General features: G+C 52.0%; 2 protein-coding genes across 2 annotated transcripts in view; one reads left to right on the top strand and one right to left on the bottom strand.

Moving 5' to 3' along the window:
• Window positions 1-375: 375 nt before the first annotated feature.
• LOC144480948 (uncharacterized) overlaps window positions 376-9787 on the bottom strand; it is a 78224-nt gene continuing 68812 nt past the window's right edge. The window contains exon 6 of the mRNA XM_078200563.1: window positions 376-1027. Coding sequence (XP_078056689.1) covers window positions 611-1027 — 417 coding nt within the window. The 3' untranslated portion in view covers window positions 376-610. The remainder of the gene's footprint in view (window positions 1028-9787) is intronic.
• On the top strand, window positions 7698-8856 carry LOC144480695 (uncharacterized; the record flags this gene model as incomplete). The annotated part of the gene is made up of 1 exon (XM_078200289.1): window positions 7698-8856. A coding segment is annotated over one exon (783 nt), but the record flags the coding sequence as incomplete, so codon positions are not given.

Here is a 9787-nt window from a genome sequence, read left to right as displayed (position 1 = left end):
AGGGAGTCACTTTAGAACAGAGATGAGGAGAAATTTCTTCAGTCAGAGAGTGGTGGGTCTGTGGAATTCATTGCCACAGAGGGCTGTGGAGGCTGAGACGTTGAGCGTCTTCAAGACAGAAATTGATAAATTCTTGATTTCTCGAGGAATTAAGGGCTATGGGGAGAGAGCGGGTAAATGGAGTTGAAATCAACCATGATTGAATGGTGGAGTGGACTCGATGGGCCGAATGGCCTTACTTCCGCTCCTATGTCTTATGGTCTTATGGACATCGCCTTCCCCAAAAGTGCATTATTCCAATTAACTTACTGTCCAACGCAATATTTTCGGAATATCTTCAAAACAGAAATCAAAAGTTCCCATTTGATTTCAGGCATGTTTTGTTCACTTGTTCTTTATTTTAGATTTCACATCACAAAAAAGGGAAGGGGGGGGGTGGAATTCAGTGGAGATTCGATAAATGTGTACAGAATTATGACAGGTTCAGATTAAAAATGGACGAAGCAAAGTTGTTCACATTGGCCGATGATACAAGGACTCAAGGACACAGATTTCAGACACGATTGGTTGAGTCCTGGGTGTGATTAACAGCAGCATCCAACTCCAGCTGTCACTCGTGAACTCGCTGGTGTCTCACCAGGTGGGTTGACCGAGTGAATCCCTTCCTGCACACCGAACAGGCGAAGGGCTTCTCCCCGGTGTGGACCTGCTGGTGCCTCAGCAGGTGAGATGAAGTGGTGAATCCCTTCCCACAGGCGGTGCAGGTGAACGGCTTCTCCCCCGTGTTAACTCGCTGGTGCCTCAGCAGTTGCGAGAAAGTGGAGAATCCCTTGCCACACTCGGAGCAGGTGAAGGGTCTCTCCCCGGTGTGGACCCGCTGGTGCCTCTGCAGGCTGCAGGACTGACTGAATCCCTTCCCGCACACGGAGCAGGTGAACGGCCTCTCCCCGGTGTGAACCCGCTGGTGCCTCTGCAGGCTGCACGACTGAGTGAATCCCTTCCCGCACTCGAAGCAGGTGAAGGGCCTCTCCCCGGTGTGGACTCGCTGGTGAGTGAGCAGGTTGATTGACTGGGTGAATCCTCTCCCGCACACGGAGCAGGTGAAGGGCCTCTCCCCGGTGTGAATGCGGCGATGCATTTGCAGCTCCGATGGGGATCTGTATCCCTTCCCACAGTCCTCACATATCCACGATCTCTCCATCGTGCAGGTTTCCTTGTGTCTCTCCAGCGATCCAGTAAAGTCTCGCTCATACACAGATGTGTATGTAGTATTCCTCCTCACTGTGAACGGTGAGTGCTACTTTCAGGATGTGTAACCAGTTAAAGTTCCTTCCACAGTCAGTTCACTGGAACACTCTGACTCGAAAATGTGTGCGCCTCGATGCTTTATCAGACACACTTATGGTTTAAAATCTTCGGAAGCTGACAGAACAGACAGACATTTCTCATTCTGGATCCAAAGGCCGATGATATTAGGGTCCCGATGACTCTGTCAATTCTCTACGCGATGTATGCTTTGAGAATTCTGTCTGCAAAACCTCCCCTTCTAATATCCTGTAAAAGGAATTGACAAATGTCATCACCATCGATACAAGATTACACATTCAGGGCAAACAAGTTTAAGTTTATTTATTATTGTCACAAGTAGGCTTACATTAACACTACCCCTCCCACCCTATCCCTGTAAGCCTGCGCGTTTACCGAGGCTAATCCACTTATCCTACACATCTTTTTAAAAAGTTTATCTATTCGTGTCACATTAACACTGCAATGAAGTTACTATGAAAATCCCCTAGGCGCCACACTCTGGCACCTGTTCGGATACATAAGAACATAAGAAATAGGAGCAGGAGTAGGCCATCTAGCCCCTCGAGCCTGCCCCGCCATTCAATAAGATCATGGCTGATCTGAAGTGGATCAGTTCCACTTACCCGCCTGACCACTGAGGGAGAATTTAGCACGGCCAATGCACCCTAACCAGCACGTCTTTCAGACTGTGGGAAGAAACCGAAGCACCCGGAGGAAACCCACGCAGACACGGGGAGAATGTGCAAACTCCACACAGACAGTGACCCAAGCCGGGAATCGAACCCGGGTCCCTGGAGCTGTGAGGCAGCAGTGATAACCACGGTGATTGGTGTGGAATATTCTTTTCTCTCTTATTCCTCAAAACCTGTTAATATGTCTCCCCTAATCATCCCTCAGTAGTACCTAATTTACAACCTCCACTTCTCTTGGAGGTGTTGATTCAAGCTGATTGAAGATCCATTCTTACTGATTTAAAAAAGATATAATCTATATATTAATTCAAATAAATATTAATGTACTATACAATGCTACATTAACTGAAACATGGGGGATGTGAGGAAGAACTTTATAGAGGCAGTGAATGATCACTGATCATGAGGGTGGTGGAATAGGGATAGGGGAGGTGATGGCCTCGTGGCATTATTGCTAGACAATTAATCCAGAAACTCAGCTAATGTTCTGGGGACCTGGGTTCGAATCCCGCCACGGCAGATGGTGGAATTGGAATTCAATAAAAAATATCTGGAATTAAGAATCTACTGATGACGGTGAAACCATTGTCGGAAAAACCCATCTGGTTCACTAATGTCCTTTAGGGAAGGAAATCTGCCGTCCTTACCCGGTCTGGCCTACATGTGGCTCCAGAGCCACACAGCAATGTGGTTGACTTTCAACTGCCCTCCAAGGGCAACTGGGGATGGGCGATAAATGCTGGCCAGCCAGCGACGCCCATATCCTACATTCTGTACCCTCTCCTTTCCTTCTCTACGGACGGTATGCTTTGTCTGTATAGCGCGCAAGAAGCAATATGTTTCACTATACACTAATATATGTGACAATAATAAATCAAATCAAATCCTTCTCCCCTATGTACTCTATGAACGGTATGCTTTGTCTGTGTAGTGCGCAAGAAACACTGTATCCCAATAATTGAGAATAATAAATCAAATCAAATATATGCAACACAACATTATCAGTCTAGAAACAAAATAGCTGTGCTTAGTTAGAGAATAATAAATAATACATACCACATAAAGCTAGACGTATCTTGTCCTAGATTAACTTACCATTGACTAATCAGCCCTTTAACTGTGAACATTAACAGAGACCAACCATCCTTTTGGCCAGACAAATAAACGTGTCAAAGCTGAGGGAGCTAAAGGATGTCTTTTCAGAGACAGAGGCAAAGACCTGGGCCTACCTTTCCAGAGTCTGCAGCCTCGCTGGATTCGCTTCCTTTCCCCTTCAGTTTGCTGCAAGTCCCCAATTTCCCCCAGAATGAGGAAAGAAATGGAAAGGGGGAAACATCGATTCCCTCCCAGATGTTGTCCAGAGGAGGGAGTTTCACTCTGAAGCTCATTTGGACAACTTCCGCGTTGTGACGTCCACAATGGAACACTGCGTGGAAGCAGCCAATAGGAATCACTCCGCTCCGCGGTGACGTCTCCGGGTTCCAGTGCGCAGGCCCGGGCGCGCGGACACGGGAGCCCCGCCCCCACTCATTGTTTCCCCCCGCCCCCCTCCCCCGCGCACCTCCTCGAGCCAAGGTTTCCAGGCAACCGGCTGACTGGCCAGAGCGAGAAGCCGCTCGGTGATCTCCCCCTCCCCCCCCCCTCTCTTTCTACGGCGGCTGCGGCTCCAAAAAGAGATCGACCGCTGGCGGCAGCCGCACTGCGCCTGCTCCGGGCAGCTCGGCTCAGCCGCGCTCTCTGCGCCTGCTCCGGACAGCTGGGCTCAAGCAGCGCTCTCTGCGCCTGCTCCGGACAGCTGAGCCCAGCAGCGCTCTCTGCGCCTGCTCCGGACCGCTGGCGGCGGCCGCACTGCGCCTGCTCCGGACAGCTGGGCCCAGCAGCGCTCTCTGCGCCTGCTCCGGACAGCTGGGCTCAAGCAGCGCTCTCTGCGCCTGCTCCGGACAGCTGGGCTCAGCCGCGCTCTCTGCGCCTGCTCCGGACAGCTGGGCTCAAGCAGCGCTCTCTGCGCCTGCTCCGGACCGCTGGCGGCGGCCGCACTGCGCCTGCTCCGGACAGCTGGGCCCAGCAGCGCTCTCTGCGCCTGCTCCGGACAGCTGGGCTCAAGCAGCGCTCTCTGCGCCTGCTCCGGACAGCTGGGCCCAGCCGCGCTCTCTGCGCCTGCTCCGGACAGCTGGGCTCAGCCGCGCTCTCTGCGCCTGCTCCGGACAGCTGGGCTCAGCCGCGCTCTCTGCGCCTGCTCCGGACAGCTGGGCTCAAGCAGCGCTCTCTGCGCCTGCTCCGGACCGCTGGCGGCGGCCGCACTGCGCCTGCTCCGGACAGCTGGGCTCAAGCAGCGCTCTCTGCGCCTGCTCCGGACCGCTGGCGGCGGCCGCACTGCGCCTGCTCCGGACAGCTGGGCTCAGCAGCGCTCTCTGCGCCTGCGCGCTGGGCTGCCATCTGAGGGAGGGGACTTTGCAAATTCCCCTGGACAACATCTGTGAGTAAAACACTTCCTTTATCCCCCCTGGGAAATACAGAGGGTTGTGGGACTCTGCAACTGGAATTAGAGCCAAATATACTGAGGGGGGACATGCTTGTGATTTTGTGGAACCTGTTTGTGTTGTCTGAGCTTTTTAAAGTGCAATTTATCCTGCCTATTCAAATATTATTAATGCATGATTAACTCATGTTGATTTTAGTTTGATTGTTGCAGTAAAAGGTTTATAAAAAATATGCTGAAGGGTTTGAATCGTAGAATCCCTGCAGTGCACAAGGAGTCCATTCGGCCCGTCGTGTCTGCACCGACCACAATCCCACCCAGGACCTATTCCCGTAACCCCATGCATTTACCCTGCTAGTTCCCCCTGACACTAAAGGCCAATCCACATCTTTGGACTGTGGGGGAGGAGGGGAAACCGGAGAACCTGGACAGTCCAAAGATGTGCGGGTTAGGTTGATTGGCCAGGTTAAAAATTGTCCCTGAGATGCGTAGTTAGCGGGTAAATATGTGGGGGTAGTGCCTGGGTGGGATTGTGGTCGGTGCAGACTCGATGGGCCGAATGGCCTCCTTCTGCACTGTCGGGTTTCTATGTTTCTAAACCCACGCAGACACGGGGGGAGACACGGGGGGGGCGGCACGGTAGCACAGTGGGTTAGCACTGCTGCTTCACAGCGCCAGGGTCCCGGGTTCGATTCCCGGCTCGGGTCACTGTCTGTGTGGAGTTTGCACATTCTCCTCGTGTCTGCGTGGGTTTTCTCCGGGTGCTCCGGTTTCATCCCACAGTCCAAAGATGTGCGGGTTAGGTTGATTGGCCAGGTTAAAAATTGCCCCTTAGAATCCTGAGATGTGTAGGTTAGAGGGATTAGTGGGTAAATATGTGGGGGTAGGTCCTGGGTGGGATTGTGGTCGGTGCAGACTCGATGGGCCGAATGGCCTCCTTCTGCACTGTAAGGTTTCTATGATGATTTCTAGAACGTGGGAGAAGGTGATCAAGAAGGCAAATGGGATGTTGGCATTTATCGCGAGGGGGATAGAATATAAATGGTAAGAAGGATGTGGACGTGCTGGAAAGAGTGCAGAGGAGATTTACCAGGATGCTGCCTGGTTTGGAGGTTTGTAGGTCTTATGAGGAAAGGTTGAGGGAGCTAGGGCTGTTCTCTCTGGAGCGGAGGAGGCTGAGGGGAGACTTAATAGAGGTTTATAAAATGATGAGGGGGATAGATAGAGTGAACGTTCAAAGACTATTTCCTAGGGTGGATGGAGCTATTACAAGGGGGCATAACTATAGGGTTCGTGGCGGGAGATATAGGAAGGATATCAGAGGTAGGTTCTTTACGCAGAGAGTGGTTGGGGTGTGGAATGGACTGCCTGCAGTGATAGTGGAGTCAGACACTTTAGGAACATTTAAGCGGTTATTGGATAGGCACATGGAGCACACCAGGATGATAGGGAGTGGGATAGCTTGATCTTGGTTTCAGATAAAGCTCGGCACAACATCGTGGGCCGAAGGGCCTGTTCTGTGCTGTACTGTTCTATGTTCTATGTGGAGATGCTGGCGTTGGACTGGGGTGAACACAGTAAGAAGTCTCACAACACCAGGTTAAAGTCCAACAGGTTTATTTGGTAGCATATACCATAAGCTTTCGGAGCGCTGCTCCTTCGTCAGATGGAGTGGAAATGTGCTCTCAAACAGGGCACAGAGACACAAAAATCAAGTTACAGAATACTGATTAGAATGCGAATCCCGACAGCCAGCCACGTCTTAAAGGTACAGACAATGTGGGTGGAGGGAGCATTAAGCACAGGTTAAAGAGATGGGTATTGTCTCCAGACAGAACAGCTAGTGAGATTCTGCAAGTCCAGGAGGCAAGCTGTGGGGGTTACTGATAATGTGACATAAATCCAACATCCCGGTTTAGGCCGTCCTCATGTGTGCGGAACTTGGCTATCAGTTTCTGCTCAGCGACTCTGCGCTGTGGAGGGTGTCCCTCCACCCACATTGTCTGTATCTTTAAGACCTGGTTGGTTGTAGGGATTCGCATTCTAATCAGTATTCTGTAACTTGATTTTTGTGTCTCTGTGCATTTTTGAGAGCAGATTTCCACTCCATCTGACGAAGGAGCAGCGCTCCGAAAGCTTCTGGTATTTGCTACCAAATAAACCTGTTGGACTTTAACCTGGTGTTGTGAGACTTCTTGCAGAGAATATAAAAGCAGAGAAGTCTTGCTGCATCTGTGCAAGGCTTTCTTTTAAGACATAAATGAGCTGTTGTAGAGAGCAGTTGCTGGCTGTCTCTCTGTCCCTCTGTCTGTCTGTCTGTCTCTCCCTCCGTCTGTCTTTCTGTCTCTCTCTCTCCCTCTGTCTGTCTCTCTCTCTCTCCCTCTGTCTGTCTCTCTCTCTCTCTCCCCCTCTGTGTCTGTCCGTCTCTCTCCCCCTCTGTGTCTGTCTGTCTCTCTCCGCCTCTGTGTCTGTCCCTCTCTCCCCCCCTCTGTGTCTGTCCCTCTCTCCCCCCCTCTGTGTCTGTCCCTCTCTCTCCCTCTGCTCTCGGCCCAACTTGTCCATGCTGCCCGGTTTCTACTGCTAAGCTAATCCCAATTGCCCGCATTTGGCCCATATCCCTCTATACCCATCTTACCCATATAACTGTCTAAATGCTTTTTAAAAGACAAAATTGTACCCGCCTCTACTACTGCCTCTGGCAGCTTGTTCCAGACACTCGCCACCCTCTGTGTGAAACAATTGTCCCTCTGGACACTTTTGCATCTCTCCCCTCTCACCTTAAACCTATGCCCTCTAGTTTTAGACTCCCCGACCTTTGGGAAAAGATGTTGACTATCTACCTCCTCTCTACCTTATCTTTGTAGTTTCTTATGGTCTTGGTCAGAGCAGGAGCCATACTGAGCTGTGCTTTCTACAGGGAATTGTCTGTTCTGAATGTTTCTCCTGTGCTGACAATAATGACTTTGCAAACTCCCTTTTACAGGAGATTAGAAGTTGGAGGATTTACAGTCAGAAATCTCCACTGAAACAACGTTTCCAGATCCGACAGAGTCACACAACTCATCAGTGTTTGAACTTGGTAGGAAACGTGTTTGTCTGTTTGTGTCTGCTTCTAAATATGTTAAAATCAGCGTGACTGGAAAAGCACAGACACACCCGAGTGAGAGTGTTCCAGTGCAGTGAGTGTGGGAAGAGCTTTAACCAGTTACACAGCCTGAAAATACATCGCAGCATTCACAGCGGGGAGAGACTGCACCCGTGCTGTGTGTGCGGACGAGGCTTCAACTTTTGGTCCAACTTGGAGAGTCACAAGGACACCGGGCACCGTGGAGAAACCGTGGAAATGTGGGGACTGCGGGAAGGGATTCCCTTCCCCATCTGCACTGGAACCTCACCGACGCATTCACACCGGGGAGAGGCCGTTCAGCTGCTCCGTGTGTGGGAAGGGATTCACTCAGTCGTCCCACCTGCTGACGCACCGACGCGTCCACACCGAGGAGCGGCCGTTCACCTGCCCCGAGTGCGGCAAGGGATTCAGCAACTCCTCCCACCTCCTGACGCACCGGCGGGTCCACACCGGGGAGAGGCCGTTCAGCTGCCCCGTGTGCGGGAAGGGGTTCGGCGACTCATCCACCCGGCGGAAGCACCAGCGGGTCCACACCGGGGAGAGGCCGTACACCTGCCCCGCGTGCGGGAAGAGGTTCATTCAGTCGTCCCACCTGGTGACGCACCGGCAGGTCCACACCGGGGAGAGGCCGTTCGCCTGCCCCGAGTGCGGGATGGGGTTCACTCAGTCGTCCCACCTGCTGAGGCACCAGCGGATTCACACCGGGGAGAGGCCGTTCACCTGCTCCGAGTGCGGGAAAGGATTCAGTGACTCATCGTCTCTGCTGACTCACCAGCGAGTTCACACCGGGGAGAGGCCGTTCACCTGCTCCGTGTGTGGGAAGAGATTCACTCAGTTGTCCAACCTGCTGAGACACCAGCGAGCTCACAAGTGATTACTGGTGTTGGATTCTGCTGTTAATCACATCCAGGACTGAACCCTGTTCATTCTGACAGTGGGAGGGTCGGAGGGTTTCTTTCTGCTGGACTGGCCGCTCTCACAGCTTTCCTTCCAGTGGGGCTGGTGCTCTTAAAGTCTTAAAAGTTAAAGTTTATTTTATTAGTCACAAGTCGGCTTACATTAACACGGCAATGAAGCTACTGTGAAATTCCCCCAGTCGCCACACTCCGGCACCTGTTGGGGCGGCACGGTAGCACAGTGGTTAGCACTGCTGCTTCACAGCTCCAGGGACCTGGGTTCGATTCCCGGCTCGGGTCACTGTCTGTGTGGAGTTTGCACATTCTCCTCGTGTCTGCGTGGGTTTCCCTCCGGGTGCTCCGGTTTCCTCCCACAGTCCAAAGATGTGCCGGTTAGGTTGATTGGCCAGGTTAAAAATTGCCCCTTAGAGTCCTGAGATGCGTAGGTTAGAGGGATTAGTGGGTAAATATGTAGGGATATGGGGATAGGGCCTGGGTGGGATTGTGATCGGTGCAGACTCGATGGGCCGAATGGCCTCTCTCTGTACTGTAGGGTTTCTATGATTTCTATGAATGCATCTAACCAGCACATCTTTCGAACTGTAGGGGGGGAAACCGGAGCATCCGGAGGAAACCCAGGCAGACACGGGGAGAAGGTGCAGACTCCACACAGACAGTGACCCGAGCCGGGAATCGAACCCGGGTCCCTGGTGTTGTGAGGCAGCAGTGCTAACCACTGTGCTACCGGGCCGCCCTGGGGGAACACATCTCCACTAAAATGACCCACAAAAGCTGCTGAAGGACATTTATTTTATCCTGGATAGTAAATAGTGTTTTTCCCACCACCACAGGTAGATCTAAAATAAATACATTTGTCTCTGTTCCATTGAGTCTACAGCACAGGGCCGGGCCAGTCAGCTTATTTGGTCTGTGTCAGTATTTATGCTCCACATGAGCCTCCACCCACCCCTCTTCATCTCCCCCCCATCAGCATATCCATCAGTTTGGTTTGGCTCCTGCTCTGCCCAAGACCGCAAGAAACGACAAAGGGTCGTGAATGAAGCCCAGTCCATCACACAAACCAGCCTCCCATCCATTGACTCTGCCTACACTTCCCGCTGCCTCGGGAAAGCAGCCAACATAATCAAGGACCCCCACGCACCCCGGACATTCTCTCCTCCACCTTCTTCCGTCAGAGAAAAAGATACAAAAGTCTGAGGTCACGTACCGACCGACTCAAGAACAGCTTCTTCCCTGCTTGAGGTTGTTTTCGTTAGAGAGAAGA

This window comes from Mustelus asterias, chromosome 30, assembly GCF_964213995.1.
Source record: "Mustelus asterias chromosome 30, sMusAst1.hap1.1, whole genome shotgun sequence".
NCBI classification, from domain to species: Eukaryota; Metazoa; Chordata; class Chondrichthyes; order Carcharhiniformes; family Triakidae; genus Mustelus; species Mustelus asterias.
Note: the sequence above shows the minus strand (reverse complement) of the source record. Positions and strands in the feature narration are given on the sequence as shown.